The sequence below is a fragment of the Bufo gargarizans genome, chromosome 2 (genome assembly GCF_014858855.1).
Source record: "Bufo gargarizans isolate SCDJY-AF-19 chromosome 2, ASM1485885v1, whole genome shotgun sequence".
Taxonomy (NCBI): domain Eukaryota; kingdom Metazoa; phylum Chordata; class Amphibia; order Anura; family Bufonidae; genus Bufo; species Bufo gargarizans.
Window position 1 is genome coordinate 698,500,578 of NC_058081.1, and position 18,511 is coordinate 698,519,088.

Genomic DNA, 18,511 nt, shown 5'->3' on the forward strand with positions numbered 1-18,511 from the left:
ATCCTGTGGATCGGTACGGTTACCGCGATACCGAATGTATGTTTTTAATGGCGAGCTGTAGGTTTCATTTGTTCCATTTTGGGATACATGTGACCTTTTGATCACTTTTTTTTTCTTCCCTAGGGAGCGATGTGACCGTACGGCAATTCAGACATTTAGATTTTTTTTTAAACTTTTTTTGTTCCTTTTACTTTTAGTTCCCCAGGGAGACGTGAGCAGGCAATTATTGTATTCGATAGTAGTGCGTCTACGCTCTATGGCGATTGTCTTCCTTCTCAGCCCTGACTCAGGCATGGTTTAATAGATGTAAAAGGCACCCGAGGGGTTAAGTGAGCAGGATCTGAGTTCTCTGTGTGAGGGGGGGGATAGTCAGCTGTATAACATATCTGACATACCGTATCCGAAACCCGCTGCATGTGACGTGAGCGCAGCTCCTAAGCGCCATACACTGACAGCAGATGCCATTAAGGGTTAAGCTCAGGCTCTTACATGTGGAGGATCTAATTGGCTGATATCAATCATAGTTTATTCTCACACTGATTGGTTAATCGGTGATGACAGCCGTACATGATGTCATGTCCATGGGCGGGGCAGTGATAGGGGAGTGTCTATATTACTCACTGGGTGGGAGGAGCTATAGACAAGCTGGGTGTTGTTAGGGGCCGTGCATCATGGGGTTGGTTGGATACAGGATCAGGAAGTTCTACCTACAGGACGGAAACCAGAGGAAAAATAGTCATAGGAACTTCTCTTTGACAGGCCTCGGGATCTTAAGTGGGCCCAAGACTGCCATAGTAACGGAGCGATCTCCGTGCCGGGAACCGTTCAGGACCCGGAAATGCAAAGCTCCCGGGTCTCACCGCTCAGCTGGCGAGGTCTCAATTCACCATGATTGGCAATATTGCCGTAAAACAGCAGGCACCCCACGGCTAAGGCGCCGCCTCTCAGCTTCTGAGTGGGTGCTATAGTAAAAAAACGGACTTCCACTGTACATATATGGTGGAGCTCTGGAAGGGGTTAAAAGTCATTCTCCATTTTTATGGGCAGCCAGTGTGGACAGCAGAGGAGAGGTGCGGACAGCAGGGGACGGGTGCAGACAGCAGGGGATGGGCGTGGACAGTAGAGGAGAGGTGTGGACAGCAGAGGATGGGCGCGGACAGCAGAGGAGAGGTGTGGACAGCAGAGGATGGGCACGGACAGCAGAGGATGGGCACGGACAGCAGAGGATGGGCACGGACAGCAGAGGATGGGCACGGACAGCAGGGGACGGGTGCAGACAGCAGAGGACGGGCGCGGACAGTAGAGGAGAGGTGTGGACAGCAGAGGATGGGCGCGGACAGCAGAGGAGAGGTGTGGACAGCAGGGGATGGGCGTGGACAGCAGAGGATGGGCGCGGACAGCAGAGGATGGGCGCGGACAGCAGGGGATGGGCGTGGACAGCAGAGGATGGGCGTGGACAGCAGAGGAGAGGTGTGGACAGCAGAGGAGAGGTGTGGACAGCAGAGGATGGGCGCGGACAGCAGAGGAGAGGTGTGGACAGCAGAGGATGGGCGCGGACAGCAGAAGATGGGCGCGGACAGCAGAGGATGGGCACGGACAGCAGAGGATGGGCGCGGACAGCAGAGGAGAGGTGTGGACAGCAGAGGATGGGCGCGGACAGCAGAGGATGGGCGCGGACAGCAGAGGACGGGCGCGGACAGCAGAGGACGGGCGCGGACAGTAGAGGAGAGGTGTGGACAGCAGAGGATGGGCGCGGACAGCAGAGGAGAGGTGTGGACAGCAGGGGATGGGCGCGGACAGCAGAGGATGGGCGCGGACAGCAGAGGATGGGCGCGGACAGCAGAGGAGAGGTGTGGACAGCAGAGGATGGGCGCGGACAGCAGAGGATGGGCGCGGACAGCAGAGGAGAGGTGTGGACAGCAGAGGATGGGCGCAGACAGCAGAGGATGGGCGCGGACAGCAGAGGATGGGCGCGGATAGCAGAGGACGGGCGCGGACAGTAGAGGAGAGGTGTGGACAGCAGAGGATGGGCGCGGACAGCAGAGGATGGGCGCGGACAGCAGAGGAGAGGTGTGGACAGCAGAGGATGGGCGCGGACAGCAGAGGATGGGCGCGGACAGCAGAGGAGAGGTGTGGACAGCAGAGGATGGGCGCGGACAGCAGACGATGGGCGCGGACAGCAGAGGATGGGCGCGAATAGCAGAGGACGGGCGCGGACAGTAGAGGAGAGGTGCGGACAGCAGAGGATGGGCGCGGACAGTAGAGGAGAGGTGTGGACAGCAGAGGATGGGCGCGGACAGCAGAGGATGGGCGCGGACAGCAGAGGACGGGCGCGGACAGTAGAGGAGAGGTGTGGACAGCAGAGGATGGGCGCGGACAGCAGAGGAGAGGTGTGGACAGCAGGGGATGGGCGCGGACAGCAGAGGATAGGCGCGGACAGCAGAGGATGGGCGCGGACAGCAGAGGAGAGGTGTGGACAGCAGAGGATGGGCACGGATAGCAGAGGACGGGCGCGGACAGTAGAGGAGAGGTGCGGACAGCAGAGGATGGGCGCGGACAGTAGAGGAGAGGTGTGGACAGAAGAGGATGGGCGCGGACAGCAGAGGATGGGCGCGGACAGCAGAGGATGGGCGCGGATAGCAGAGGACGGGCGCGGACAGTAGAGGAGAGGTGCGGACAGCAGAGGATGGGCGCGGACAGCAGAGGATGGGCGCAGACAGCAGAGGAGAAGTGTGGACAGCAGAGGATGGGCGCGGACAGTAGAGGAGAGGTGCGGACAGCAGAGGATGGGCGCGGACAGTAGAGGAGAGGTGTGGACAGAAGAGGATGGGCGCGGACAGCAGAGGATGGGCGCGGACAGCAGAGGATGGGCGCGGATAGCAGAGGATGGGCGCGGACAGCAGAGGATGGGCGCGGATAGCACAGGACGGGCGCGGACAGCAGAGGATGGGCGCAGACAGCAGAGGATGGGCGCGGACAGTAGAGGAGAGGTGCGGACAGCAGAGGATGGGGATGACTGTGCGGCTGTGTCACACATAATGTACAGAGCAGATGATGGGGGTGACTGTGCGGCTGTGTCACACATAATGTACAGAGCAGATGATGGGGGTGACTGTGCGGCTGTGTCACACATAATGTACAGAGCAGATGATGGGGGTGACTGTGCGGCTGTGTCACACATAATGTACAGAGCAGATGATGGGGGTGACTGTGCGGCTGTGTCACACATAATGTACAGAGCAGATGATGGGGATGGGGGTGACTGTGCAGCTATGTCACACATAATGTACAGAGCAGATGATGGGGGTGACTGTGCGGCTGTGTCACACATAATGTACAGAGCAGATGATGGGGTGACTGTGCGGCTGTGTCACACATAATGTACAGAGCAGATGATGGGGATGACTGTGCGGCTGTGTCACACATAATGTAGAGAGCAGATGATGGGGGTGACTGTGCGGCTGTGTCACACATAATGTACAGAGCAGATGATGGGGGTGACTGTGCGGCTGTGTCACACATAATGAACAAAGCAGATGATGGGGATGACTGTGCGGCTGTGTCACACATAATGTAGAGAGCAGATGATGGGGGTGACTGTGCGGCTGTGTCACACATAATGTACAGAGCAGATGATGGGGGTGACTGTGCGGCTGTGTCACACATAATGTAGAGAGCAGATGATGGGGGTGACTGTGCGGCTATGTCACACATAATGTAGAGAGCAGATGATGGGGGTGACTGTGAGGCTGTGTCACACATAATGTACAGAGCAGATGATGGGGGTGACTGTGCGGCTGTCACACATAATGTACAGAGCAGATGATAGGGGTGACTGTGCGGCTGTGTCACACATAATGTACAGAGCAGATGATGGGGGTGACCTTGCGGCTGTGTCACACATAATGTAGAGAGCAGATGATGGGGGTGACTGTGTGGCTGTGTCACACATAATGTACAGAGCAGATGATGGGGGTGACTGTGCGGCTGTGTCACACATAATGTACAGAGCAGATGATGGGGGTGACTGTGCGGCTGTGTCACACATAATGTAGAGAGCAGATGATGGGGGTGACTGTGCGGCTGTGTCACACACAATGTACAGAGCAGATGATGGGGGTGACTGTGCAGCTGTGTCACACATAATGTACAGAGCAGATGATGGGGGTGACTGTGCGGCTGTGTCACACATAATGTACAGAGCAGATGATGGGGGTGACTGTGCAGCTGTGTCACACATAATGTAGAGAGCAGATGATGGGGGTGACTGTGCGGCTGTCACACATAATGTACAGAGCAGATGATGGGGGTGACTGTGCAGCTGTGTCACACATAATGTACAGAGCAGATGATGGGGGTGACTGTGCGGCTGTGTCACACATAATGTACAGAGCAGATGATGGGGGTGACTGTGCGGCTGTGTCACACATAATGTAGAGAGCAGATGATGGGGGTGACTGTGCGGCTGTCACACATAATGTACAGAGCAGATGATGGGGGTGACTGTGCGGCTGTGTCACACATGATGTAGAGAGCAGATGATGGGGGTGACTGCGGCTGTGTCACACATAATGTACAGAGCAGATGATGGGGGTAACTGTGCGGCTGTGTCACACGTATTAAGGCTGATTTCAGCCTGTATTTGTGGGCAGGGCGTAGCTCCCTATATATGCCTGCTAAGGTCTCCCCTCAGGTGGTGTGTCTCACTTACGTTCGTAGGAGGAGCCACATCTAGCCGTCTAGCAAGCTTCTCGTTTCTCTCTCTTGTCCAGAGTGATTTGCTGCACGGTGCTACATTCCGGTGAGAAGTCTTTCTCCTCAAAGTAAGTTTATGGAGCGTGATACTCCCGTACGTCCACCAGCAGTGCTTCCCTACAAATCACCTTGCGGTCCAAGGCGGAACGCATGTACTTCCGCCCGCCTCCTGTACCAAGTCGTCTTGCGGTCCAAGGTGGAACGCACCTACTTCCGCCTGCCCCATTCAGCCTCCCCAGGCAGAGCACAGACCGTTCCCACACACTCACCCGCCGGAGCCGCACCGGAGTCCTCCTTCCCCAGCATGAGGTACCGCTGCATGACTGCAGTGGGTAGCACTGGACTCATGGCGTTCCATCAGGGTCTTGTCTGTGGCCCACATGGTGACACGGCCAGGCACACAGAAGATGGGTCACATCCACATGCGGCGAGGTTCTGGTATGTTGCCGTTTCAAACTGGTCACTCACTCAGATATTCTCAGGCATGTCAGTTTGTCTGTTCAGATGAATGAGGTCTGAGAAGAGTTTGTCTCCAGCAGGTCCAGCCCCGTGCCCCCACTCCCTGCAGTTGCCCAGCACACCCCGCATGTCACTCTGGTTCCATCTTCATGTCGCATGTCTCCTGGATCGTCCAGGCTTAGTGCCAACGTTGTATGTCACCTGGATCGTCCAGGCCATGTTCCATGCTGTATGTCACCTGGATCGTCCAGGTCCTGGTCTCATGTTGTATGTCACCTGGATCGTCCAGGCCCTGGTCTCATGTTGTATGTTACCTGGATCGTCCAGGCCAGTCTAATGTTGTATGTCACCTGGATCGTCCAGGCCTAGTCCAATGTTGTATGTTACCTGGATCGTCCAGGCCCTGGTCTCATGTTGTATGTCACCTGGATCGTCCAGGCCTAGTCCAATGTTGTATGTTACCTGGATCGTCCAGGCCCTGGTCTCATGTTGTATGTCACCTGGATCGTCCAGGCCTAGTCCAATGTCGTATGTTACCTGGATCGTCCAGGCCCTGGTCTCATGTTGTATGTCACCTGGATCGTCCAGGCCTAGTCCATTGTTGTATGTTACCTGGATCGTCCAGGCCCTGGTCTCATGTTGTATGTTACCTGGATCGTCCAGGCCTAGTCTAATGTTGTATGTCACCTGGATCGTCCAGGCCAGTCCAATGTTGTATGTCACCTGGATCGTCCAGGCCCTGGTCTCATGTTGTATGTTACCTGGATCGTCCAGGCATAGTCCAATGTTGTATGTTACCTGGATCGTCCAGGCCTAGTCTAATGTTGTATGTCACCTGGATCGTCCAGGCCAGTCCAATGTTGTATGTCACCTGGTTCGTCCAGGCCCTGGTCTCATGTTGTATGTTACCTGGATCGTCCAGGCCTAGTCCAATATTGTATGTCATCTGGATCGTCCAGGCCACGCTTCACGTCGTAGGTCACCTGGATCGTCCAGGCCATGGTCTAGTGTCGCATGTTTCCTGGACCATCCAGGCACGTTCATGTAGGGTCACCTGGATCGTCCAGGACATGTCTCGCATGCGTTTCTCCTGGATCGTCCAGGTCTAGTGTCAATGTTGTATGTCACCCAGATCATCTGGGCTGTTCAATATAGTGTGCCACTGGGTTCGCCACACCCTGTCCTAGTCTGCATAGGCTCGGCTTCATGAGCCTTACGGATGTTTAAAGGGTCTCACGGTTCCCATCCTTTCTCACGGCTACGTCATTCAGTCTACTTAAATTTTCCCTCAGATTCCTAGAAGTGTTTCCAGCTGCTATAATTTCCAAGTAGAAAGTAGGCTAAAGTCCCGCAAGGTAAGATATTCGATACAAGAGTTATATCACTGGTAGGTTCTGTTCTTGCTTATTTCAGTCCGCATATACCTTGTCTAGCTCTTATTGTTGGTTTTTCTGTCCGCGGCAATCCAGATCAAGTCATTCGTCAAAAGTCGGTTCAGCTTAAGGCGGGTCCAAGATGTCACAGGTGTCCGATATAGAAGATAACGTCTCTTCCTTAGGCTCTGCAGTCTCAGGTCGGGTCACCAACAGATCCCTCGGGAGCTGGACCATTCCAAAGTTAATTGCTGAGCTGAATAGAAAAGGGATCCGGTATCCTGCATCTGCCAGAAAAGCAGAACTTTACAGAATTTTGATGTCTGAGGCTGGGCCCTCTGGGGAACAAACTTCCCTGTCATCGATTCAGCTCTCACTGTCCCAGCTCCAATCCTCCATCAGTGGTTTGGTCAGTTCGGTTTCGGACATCCAGTCCAGAGTCGACGTTCTGGAAGTCCAGCCCTCAACATCCGGTCAAAGTCAGGCTACCACATCATCCCTGGCCACCCCACAGTCTCTCCCAGGTATTCACATACCTACCCCCCAAATTGCCCCGTCCCACTTTCTGCCAGAGAATCTAAAAAAGGACATTGTGGCAGGGAAAGATATAAATCTAGCCTCCATCCTCATTGCATCCCATGATGTTCCAGAAAGTCGCGTGATTAACTGTGGGGACGTGTCCATAGTCATGAAAGCTAAAGATGCACGTCTCAACAGGAAGCTGACCATTCCGGAATTCGTGTTAGCTTTCAGCGTATATAGAGATGTGGTCTGTTCAGCCCAGCCAGACAGAAGGGAGGAACTGGACAGATATCTTTACCAGGTCACCGACCTGGGTCAGAAATATGGTGGATCGGCATTTTACGATTACCACCGGTCCTTCTCCGCTAAAGCAGCAGCACTTTCCCAATTCCAGTTTGTCACCAATTGGGCGGAGATGGACACCGAGCTATTTTGCCGGCACTTTGCAGGTCTCAGGGCCCCCACCTGCTCGAGCTGCCAATCCATATTTCATTTAATAGATTGGTGCCCGAACTCTAGCCCCGGCACGCCGCAAGGGGCGTGGCCCGGTCCCTCCGGTGCTCAGGGTAATCCCAGTTCAGTGGACAAACTAGGCCGGCCCATAATATACCTCGGCAAAAGCCAATTATGCAATAACTTTAACTTGGGAAGTTGTGCCTTCAATGCGTGTCGGGCCCTGCACATCTGTTCATTGTGTTTCAGAGCTCACCCACGTTCCTTGTGCCCTAGGAAAGCCTCAAAGCAGTTATGACTAACCGACATCAATGTCGAACTGCTGTCAAGTCTCCTCAAAAACCATCCTGACCGAGTCTTCACTGAATCCTTAATAGCTGGGTTCCACGAAGGGTTTCACACAGGGTTAGTCGCTCTTCCTCAAGCCAACTGGGAGGGTTCCAATTTACTGTCAGCCAGTCATGACCCAGAAGCAGTCGAGACATTGATACAAGCAGAGGTCAATAAAGGTTTCTTGCTGGGCCCCTTTTCTGATGTTCCCTTTCAGCACTGGCGCATCAGTCCTATCTAAACAGTCATCGAATAAAAAACGTATGATCTACGATTTGTCTGCTCCACATGCTTCGTCCACCCCCAGCCTGAATTCACTGATTCCATCAGAGGAGTACTCAATAAGATACTCTTCTATCGATCAGGCAGTCCAACTCATCTTGCTCTCAGGCAAGGGTTCTTGGCTCACCAAGGCAGATATAGCTGACGCCTTCAAGCTGCTGCCCATCCAGCCACAGCTTTGGGGTTTTTATGGCATCAGATGGTCCAATAAATTTTATTTTGCAAATCGTCTCACTTTCGGTTGCAAAAGCAGTCCATGGCTCTTTGACCAGTTAGCACAGGCCCTCCACTGGATATTGGTTCACCACGGCGGTTTGCCAATGGTCATCCACTATCTGGACGACTTCTTGATAATTGAGAAGCGGCATCCTCACCCGACCGGATTAAACACTTTGACGGAGTTCTTTAATCAGTTACAGGTCCCGTTAGCTCAAAAAAAGACAGAAGGGCCAGCCACACAGGTCACCTTCCTAGGTATCATCTTGGACACGGTCCGTATGGAAGCCAGGCTTCCTCCAGAGAAATTAAGTAAAATCCGAATAGCCATGGACAGAGCCGTACTAGGAAACTCCATCACCAAAACGGAACTCCAGTCTCTTCTGGAGATGCTCTATTTTGCGACCAGGGTCATGCCGCAGGGTAAATCGTTCATGTCAAGGTTGCTGCAGCTTCTTCCTTAAAGGGGTTCTGCACTTTCAATTAACTGATGATCTATCCTCTGGATAGATCATCAGCTTCTGATCGGCTGTTTGAGAAGGCAGCGGCGCTCCAGCAGCGCAGCAGCCTTCTCACTGTTTACCTCCGGGCCGCCCGCCCACTGACGTCACGACTTGTATCAACTAGAGTGGGCGCGGCTGAGCTCTGTTCACTTGAATGGAGCTTAGCCGCTCCCACTCTAGTTGATACAAGTCGTGACGTCAGTGGGCGGGCGGCCCGGCGGTAAACAGCGAGAAGGCTGCGGCGCTGCTGAAGCGCCGCTGCCTTCTCAAACAGCTGATCGGCGGGGGTCCCGGGTGTCGGACCCCCGCCGATCAGAAGCTGATGATCTATCCAGAGGATAGATCATCAGTTAATTGAAAGTGCAGAACCCCTTGAAGCTCAGGATCAGGACAGCACAATTTCTTTAGACAGTCATGCCAGGGCAGATCTGCACATGTGGAAGTCTTTCTTGTCAAACTGGAACGGTATTTCTTTATTTATTCCTCCCCGAACCTCACTCTCCCCCATCATTTTTTCAGATGCAGCAGGGTCAGTCGGGTTTGCTGCTATTTCTGGCAACCATTGGATGGCGGGCAAATGGCCCCCAGAATTAAGCTCCGACATAGATGCCTTAAAATCATCCCCCCTCATAGAGCTTTATCCCATAGTAGCAGCCGCTCAAGTCTGGGGAAAACAGTGGGCCAATTCCTCTGTCCTTTTTGTCACGGATAGCCAGGCATTAGTTGACATCCTCGACAAACAAAGGGCTAAATCCCCAAAAATCATGTCACTGCTACGCAGACTAGTATGGTTGTCCCTTTCTTTTAATTTCCGTTTTGCAGGGGAACATATTCAGGGACATAAAAATGTAGCAGCAGATGCATTGTCTAGATTACATTTTTCGGTTTTTTTCCAGGAGATGCCCGACGCGGATCCCACGGGAGCCTCAATTCCGCCACACAACACTCTAGTGATGGACTAGAGTCTCTCATCTCGACAGCAAAACATTTCATAAGTCAATCCTTAGCCCCAAACACGGCCAGGAATTACAGAACCGGGTTGAAAGCATTCAGCAGGTTTAGACTCCTTTACCCTCAGGACGGCCGGGACGAAACATCGTACCTGCTGGCGTTCATAGCTTTCTGTCAATCCCAACTCAAACTCTCTCACAGTTCCATCGAATTATATCTAGCAGGCCTCCAACACCACTTCATGCTTAGTAATCCGGATCGTTCTTCTATTTTTTCAAACCAGGCCATCAAGGCAGCCCTTAGGGGAATTCAGAAAACCGCCAAACAAACTCCTTCCCGCAGACAACCGGTGTCCACCAAGCTGTTCAGGGATCTGTCTTCTGCGCTAGACGGCTACCCTTTTGGGCCCTTGACCAGCACGGTTTTACAAGCAGCCATGTTTTTAAGTTTTTACGGCTTTCTCAGTCCAGGAGAATTCACCGGCAGCTCCCCGGGGCACGGCTGTCTTCGCAAAGACCAGCTGTCGTGGCATAATGACCATTTCGTACTCAGCCTTCCACTGACCAAAACAAGCCAAACAGGGCCACCCACGGAGATTAAATATTTCCCTACCCAAAACAACTGGTGCCCGGTCCGGATTCTTAACAAATTATTATCCCTGTTACAGTCTGCTCCTCCCAACAGTCCTCTCCTACCCTTCAAAGATAAACCCCTCTCTTCACACCAATTCACGTCCCATATCCGTTCGCTAACGGCAGGCCTTGGGTACGACCCAGGCGTCATCTCGGGTCACTCATTCCGCATCGGAGCAGCTTCGTCAGCTTCAAAACACCAAGTCCCTGCTCATGTCATCCGTTCCATGGGACGCTGGAGATATTCTTGTTTCAATAGATACATCCCGAATCCACATAGGGAAATATCCCAGGCTTTTCAATCGTTGGCGTTATAGGTCATGCGGGGCGGTAGCACACAATAAACCGGTTTGCACGACACAGTGTACTTGTCTTTTTTGCCCTCTCCAGGCCTACCCACGCCCGTGGCTCCCGGCACAACTCAGCCATAGTTTAGGTTTGGCATGCCTTACCCACGTCCAAGACGCGCTCAGCCCTGCCCATAAGTATTAAGGCTGATTTCAGCCTGTATTTGTGGGCAGGGCATAGCTCCCTATATATGCCTGCTAAGGTCTCCCCTCAGGTGGTGTGTCTCACTTACCCCTCCCTCCCACCCCTCTTCTCACACACTCCAATAGGGTACGCCCTCTCCAGGCCTACCCACGCCCGTGGCTCCCGGCACAACTCAGCCATAGTTTAGTATTGGCATGCCTTACCCACGTCCAAGACGCGCTCAGCCCTGCCCATAAATAATGTACACAGCAGATGATGGGGGTGACTGTGCGGCTGTGTCACACATAATGTACAGAGCAGATGATGGGGGTGACTGTGCGGCTGTGTCACACATAATGTACAGAGCAGGATGATGGGGGTGACTGTGCAGCTGTGTCACACATAATGTACAGAGCAGATGATGGGGGTGACTGTGCGGACAAGTCAATGGGTGAACAAAAATGGATCCGCCATCATTGACTTACATTGTTTTCAGTGCTGGATCCGCTTTTATGACCGAACAGAAAACCGCCGCTTGCAGCAGGTTTGTGTCTGCTCACAAAGCGGAATGCTGCCGGAACGGAAGACATTCTGATGCATCCTGAACAGATCTCAATACCAGAAAAGAACGCAAGGGTGAAAGAGGCCTAAACCCTGTTCTGTGGAGGGGACACAACTATAACGGCCTCATGTGTAAAGTAAAACCCCCAATGTCGGCTTACGTTTACTTACAATCATTGTTCTAATATACAATATTAATACGGCTTCTCTGTTGTGTGTATTTTCTGATGACAAAGAAGTTTAGCTTTTTCTATAAAACATTTGCCACATTCTGAACATGAATACGGCTTCTCTCCTGTGTGAATTCTCTGGTGTATTTTAAGATTTGACTTCAAACCAAAATATTTTCCACACTCTGAACATGAATATGGCTTCTCTCCTGTGTGAAGTCTCTTATGTATAATAAGATTTGATTTCTGGGTAAAATATTTCTCACATTCGGAGCATGAGTATGGCTTTAGCCCCGTGTGAATTCTCTGATGTATAAGGAGATTAGATTTTTCTGTAAAAGATTTCTCACATTCGGAGCACGAGTATGGCTTTAGCCCTGTGTGAATTGTCTGATGGATAAGGAGACTTGATTTTCGTGCAAAACATTTCCCACACTCTGAACATGAATATGGCTCCTCTCCTGTGTGGATTCTCTGATGTTTAATGAGACCTGATTTGTCTGTGAAACATTTCTCACATTCTGAACATGAATATGGCTTCTCTCCTGTGTGAATTCTTCTGTGCACAGAAAGAACTGACCTTCTTGTAAACAGTTTTCCACATTCTTCACAATGAAACCTTTTACTTCCTTTCTGCCCACTACTTGTGGTTATAATCTGAGCTTGGTCAGGAGAAGGTTCCTCATGATTAGGAGGATTATGTGACAGATCTGGACTTGTGGTTACAATCTGAGATTGGTCAGGAGAAAGTTCCTCATGATTAGGAGGATTATGTGACAGATCTGGACTTGTTGTTACAATCTGAGATTGGTCAGGAGAAAGTTCCTCATGATTAGGAGGATTATGTGACAGATCTGGACTTGTTGTTACAATCTGAGGTTGGTCAGGAGAAGGTTCCTCATGATTAGGAGGATTATATGATAGATCTGCACTGTGAGGTCCTGGATAACAGATCAGTGTATTGAGGTTTTCTCCTGAAGAATGCTGCATGTTGTCCTGATCTTCTTCTTTATGATCTAGTGATAACATGACGTTTCCTTCAGAATTCTTATTGGGATTTCCTGTTAGGATTAAAAATAGATTTCATTATTTCCTGCTCAAACCATAAAGTTGATAAATGTATTTCATTCCAAAAAGGCTGGAACACAAGATTTTGGATATGACCAAAGACATAACTAGATTCAGCAGAAAGGAGACATCTAAGTTCTTCCTTCCAGGTACGACTTTGAGGGCATGTTTAAATGGTGAAATATAGGTCAGAATAATGTGATCTGTATTTGTCATGGAGTTCACTGTGATTTGCACGGCGGTATCTGGCTGGCTGTTGGTCCCTATTATAGCAAATCAAGCCAGACGGCGATGGGGTTGCTTCCGTCAATGCCAGAATGCAGAGAGATTCCCTGCTGAACAGCCGGCCGCATCTCTGTACCGCAGGTGTGAAACAGGCCTTAACAGAGAGATTGAGGCAAGAATAGACCAAGTGCTTCAGGAGTTTTGACATAAAGGGGAGATTAGAGACAAGTTGGTAGTTACTTGCACAGAATGGGTTAACTGATATTTTTAGTAATAGGGTAATGCCAGGATACATGATGAAGGAGGAGAAGAAGGAATCAGGAGAGAGAGAGGTTCAAAATTTTTTGTGAGGGAGATGTGAGGGAATGGGGTCAGTAGAGCAGGTAGTCAGGAGAGAGGTACAGAGACTGGAGGAGGAGAGGAGCATATACAGTGATGGAGTCACTGGAGACACTGACAGAAGCGCTCACCGACCTCTGTGCCCGCACTATTGGCACTAGCAGGCTCTTGCTCCGAGGCTTCTTGGTGCCCTCAAAACCTGATGCTAAGTGTCCAGCCTGGACCATGAGAGGATGGCGAGAAGATCCTGGAGAGGATGTCTATGTGCAGTCACATCTCCCTCCGCTCCTGTACATAACACAGGGGTCACTGCCCGGAGTGTTACTTTACTGCAGCTCTAAGGTGGAGCCTCACCTGAAGAAACCTCCTAATTCCCTTCCTCCATTCATGATTCCATACCTGTGGTCACATGGACTGGAATGTCCTCCTCCACCTCACTCTTACACGGGGGATCGCCCATCATCCGCTCTTCTTCATCCTCCACTTTAATATCAGTCTCATCTTCCCCCTGATTTGTCATCTGTAACAATTCAGGACAATACAGCAGACAGGTGGGAAATCTAACAGATCCACATAAGAGACCCCCACCATCTATGACCCCTCTATGACTGCAGGACCCCCCTATATAGATGTGTATAGGGCTCAGCTCCATCTACCTGATGGTTCTCTGGGAGCTTCTCCTCTGGACAGTCCTGGGAATACACAGGACGGGGACATCTCTTGGGGGAACTTCTCCTCCTGGAGTCAGAACCTATAGGAGATAGCACACAGACTGTATTATATATGAGATGATGGGAGTACTGTTGTGGACATTTTATTAGGATGTGTATTTGATATATTGTCATCGTGTCTCTCAGTGTCAGGGTAAACCATTGGAGTGGATATCTTCCCGTGTATGTCCTGTCACAGCTGCCGGGCGTCTCCATCGGCGAATGGTCCATGTGCTAAGCACTGGGCTGTGGGCCGGGGGAGACTGATGTGTTCAGCAGAGCAGGGTTTTGTTGGCTGATGTATGGACGCCGGCTAGGGCCCCCGCGCAGGACGCGGATTTATTGGCTTGGCGTGGAGAACAATATATGAAAGGAACGTGCGTTTGTTGTCTCTAGTGCGCTTGATCAGCCGCTGGAGATAGTGACGTTGTCCTGTAAATAAACCTGCAGGAGGATCATAGTAACTTTATCTGGCATTGATCACTGAGCAAGGATGGATAACGTTACCTCCAGTGGTGATAGGATACATGTGTTTGTTGGCTGGGTTATCATGGTGTCTTGTCTTCCTGTGTCATCACTTCCTGTATCCTTGTTACATGAAGGAAGTGGTCGGGTGACGGGCCGGCCCTTCTCTATTGTTACACCTTTTGTGAGTAAGAAATAAAAGTGTACAGACTGTGGAGGAGGAGCAGATGCTCAGCAGAACTCAAGATGGTAACACCTGTGTCTGGTTGAGAGATTTGCCTTTCCTTACACAAAGTCTGATGAGAGCGGATTTCTACTATTAATATTTCTATTACAGTAGTATCCAGGGGACCCTTACACCTCAATCATCAGGAAGGTCTCCTCTCACCTGGAGATGTCAGAGGCCGGAGCTCCTCCATCATGGCCTCCTCGTACAGATCCTCCTGTCCTTCTATATACTTCCACTCCTCCAGGGAGAAATACACCGCCACGTCCTGACACCTTACAGGAACCTGACAACACAATGACACCGTCATCACCCAGACCCCTCCAGTGCTGTTACTGGAGAATCTCCCAGTATTCCCAGCAGTGTCACCTCTCCAGTCAGCAGCTCCATCATCTTGTGGGTGAGTTCTAGGATCTTCTCCTCATGTATCAGGGGAGGAGGCTCTGTGATGGGGGTCCACCCTCCTGACTCCTGGATGATGGGAGTCCTCCCCGATGTCTTCTTCACCAGGGTGTAATCCTGTGGATGGAGAGAGACACTGACTCCAGATCTCCCTTCAGAATCCCTCCCGGGATCATGGCCCCCATCTCCAGTAATCTAGTCCCTAGAAGCTGGAATGTTCTTCCCCTCCAGCCCCTTCTGGACTCTTCTAGAGAATTCCCCATCCCCCTTCCTCTGGCAGAGAGCTCCATAGTCCCCCTGCTCTTACAGTAAAGACTCCTCCTCTATGTTGTGGAGAAGCCTTCTTTCCTCTAGACGTAGTGGAGGCCTCGTCCTTCTAGTATCATCTAGATGTCAGACTAGTGGTAGAAATCCTCCCTCCAGGCCACACTGCCGCCATCTCCTGGGGACAACCTGCCTACTTCCCTCCTCATGGCTCCACATCCCCCATCACTGAGCGGTGGCCGGTCTTCAGCTTCTCCGTCCCTTGGAAGGTCTGGAGGCCGTTCTCCAGGAGCCTCTTCCTGTCACTTCCTATGATGGATTCTCCTTCCCGATGTCTGACTGGCTCCAGAATACAATAAAGAGGAGAGAAATCTAGAAAGGTTTACCTCTCCGCTCAGCAGGGAGATGATCTCCAAGGTGAGGTCTAATATTCTTCTGCTGATCTCCTTCCTGTCCATCCTTGGTGGAGGAGCTGGAGGAGATCCTGCAGGACAAGGAGAGACCCCGGGGATAAAGGGGGATTCTGGAGAGAAGACCAGGACCTGCTCTGTATCTGTGCACTGCAAGAGCTGCAGGACCTGGGATGACGTCACTGCCATGTGATCAGGAGGGGCAGAGCACAGCAGTGGAGAGAAGGGGTGCTGTAGGACCTGGGATGACGTCACTGCCATGTGATCAGGAGGGGCGGAGCTTAGCAATGGGGAGAAGTGGTGATGTAGGACCTGTGATGATGTCACTGCCATGTGTTTGGGAGGGGCGGAGCTCAGCATTTGGGAGAAGAGGTGATGTAGGACCTGTGACGACGTCTATGTCATGTGATCAGGAGGGGCGGAGCTCAGCAGTGGAGGGAAGTGGTGATGTAGGACCTGTGATGATGTCATCATCAAGTGATCGGGAGGGGCGGAGCTTTCTGAGGACTGACAAAAGGGAGAACAGTGAGAGATGAAAGCCAGAGAAATGCTGGGAGTTGTAGTCCTCTCTTCTGATATGACATAATAACAGGCTGGACATGCTGGGAGTTGTAGCCCTCTCCTACCTCCTCCTGTAATGTCCTCTGATATCACATAATAACAGGCTGGACTTGCTGGGATTTGTAGTCCTCTCCTACCTCCTCCTAGATCACATGACGTCCTGGACTTGCTGGAAGTTGTAGTCCTCTCCTCTTCTACCTCCTCCTGTAATGTCCTCTGAGATCACATGATGTCCTGGACTTGCTGGGAGTTGTAGTCCTCTTCTACCTCCTCCTGTAATGTCCTCTGATATCACATAATAGGCTGGACTTGCTGGGGGTTGTAGTCCTCCCCTCTTCTACCTTCTCCTGTAATGTCCTCTGAGATCACATGACATCCTGGACTTGCTGGGAGTTGTAGTCCTCTCCTCTTCTACCTCCTCCTGTAATGTCCTCTGAGATGACATGACGTTCTGGACTTGCGGGGGTTGTAGTCCTCTCCTCTTCTACCTCCTCCTGTAATGTCCTCTGATATGACATAATAACAGGCTGGACATGCTGGGAGTTGTAGTCCTCTCCTCTTCTACCTCCTCCTGTAATGTCCTCTGATATCAAATAATAACAGGCTGGACATGCTGGGAGTTATAGTCCTCTTCTACCTTCTCCTGTAATGTCCTCTGAGATCACATGACATCCTGGACTTGCTGAGAGTTGTAGTCCTCCCCTCTTCTACCTCCTCCTGTAATGTCTTCTGAGATCACATGACGTCCTGGACTTGCTGAGAGTTGTAGTCCTCCCCTCTTCTACCTCCTCCTGTAATGTCCTCTGAGATCACATGATGTCCTGGACTTGCTGGGAGTTGTAGTCCTCCCCTCTTCTACCTCCTCCTGTAATGTCCTCTGAGATCACATGACATCCTGGACTTGCTGGGAGTTGTAGTCCTCCCCTCTTCTACCTCCTCCTGTAATGTCCTCTGAGATCACATGATGTAAAGGACTTGCGGGGGTTGTAGTCCTCCCCTCTTCTACCTTCTCCTATAATGTGTGAAGCTTGTGGTGAGATAAGTGAGTAAGAAGGATGGTGGTGATTGGACTGCCTGTTACCGTAGTTACTGGGGTCCATCAGAGAGGTGTCCGGGGGACTTCAGGGTCGTCATCCCAGGGCGTTTGGACATTGGACACATGGGAGGCAGCGTCTACTCCATATCCCAGTGTCCTAGAGGCTATAGGCCAGACGCCAGGATCTATAGCTGCTGTCATATCTGCAGGAGGCCCAGCGCAGAAGAAGTGATCAGTCCGTAGAAGTCGGAGCGTTAGTCCCGGGCACACAGCCCATGGTAGAAGGGGAATTCTTGGCGAGGTTCCTACGAGATTGTGATGTGAGATGCGAAGTGCACCAGCCAGACAGGAGAGCGCCGGGGCAGGGTTATCACATTGTTAGGCCTCATGCACACCACCGTATGTATTCTGCGGAGCGGAACAGCCGCCCCTGATAGAACAGACCTATCCTTGTCCGTAATGCAGACAATAATAGGACATGTTCTATTTTTTTGCGGAACGGAAATACGGAAACGGAATGCACACGGAGTACCTTCTGTTTTTTTTGTGGACCCATTGAAATGAATTGTTCCGTATGTGGTCCGCAAAAAAAGCCGGAACAGACAAGGAAAGAAAATACATTCATGTGCATGAGCCCTTAGGGTCCATTCACACGTCCATAAGTGTTTTGCGGATCCTCAGAACACTGACACCGGCCATGTGCACACGGCCAGCACTATAATAGAAAACGCCTATTGTCCGCTATTGCAGATAAGAATAGGACATGTTCTACTTTTTTGCGGAGCCGCGGAACAGGAGTTTGGGGCCGCGGAACAGAAGTGCGGATGCAGACAGCACACTGTGTGCTGTCCACATCTTTTCCGGCCCCATTGAAAATAAATGGGTCCGCACCCGTTCGGAATAATTGCGGAACGGATCCGGACCATTCATATGGACGTCTAAATGGAACCTAAGTGAGGACAACCTGGCTGAAGTCTCCGTTCTCACCCCCCATTTTGTGTCTCTGATTGTTGTAGTAGCTCATGAACTTAAAGTACTAGCGGAGGGCAGCAGTTCTGGTGGTCAAGTCTTATCACAAGAGGCTGAAGCTCGCACGTTCCAAGAAGTTGAGGTGATAATTGTCTTCT

The 18,511-nt window shown here is 51.4% G+C and overlaps 1 protein-coding gene and 1 long non-coding RNA gene across 2 annotated transcripts in view; both read right to left on the bottom strand.

Moving 5' to 3' along the window:
- The window catches only part of LOC122929013 (gastrula zinc finger protein XlCGF26.1-like), a 44,170-nt gene extending 30,404 nt beyond the window's left edge, over positions 1-13,766 (bottom strand). The window contains exons 1-2 of the mRNA XM_044282415.1: positions 13,710-13,766; positions 11,710-12,739 (exon numbers count right to left, since the gene is read on the bottom strand). Coding sequence (XP_044138350.1) covers positions 11,710-12,707 — 998 coding nt within the window. The 5' untranslated portion in view covers positions 12,708-12,739; positions 13,710-13,766. The remainder of the gene's footprint in view (positions 1-11,709; positions 12,740-13,709) is intronic.
- A 234-nt stretch (positions 13,767-14,000) lies between these two features.
- LOC122929016 lies at positions 14,001-15,140 on the bottom strand. Its single transcript, XR_006387948.1, has 3 exons — positions 15,081-15,140; positions 14,874-14,997; positions 14,001-14,061 (listed from the first exon to the last, which is right to left on the bottom strand). It is a non-coding gene; the product is annotated as an uncharacterized LOC122929016 (long non-coding RNA).
- Between the last annotated feature and the right edge of the window lie 3,371 nt (positions 15,141-18,511).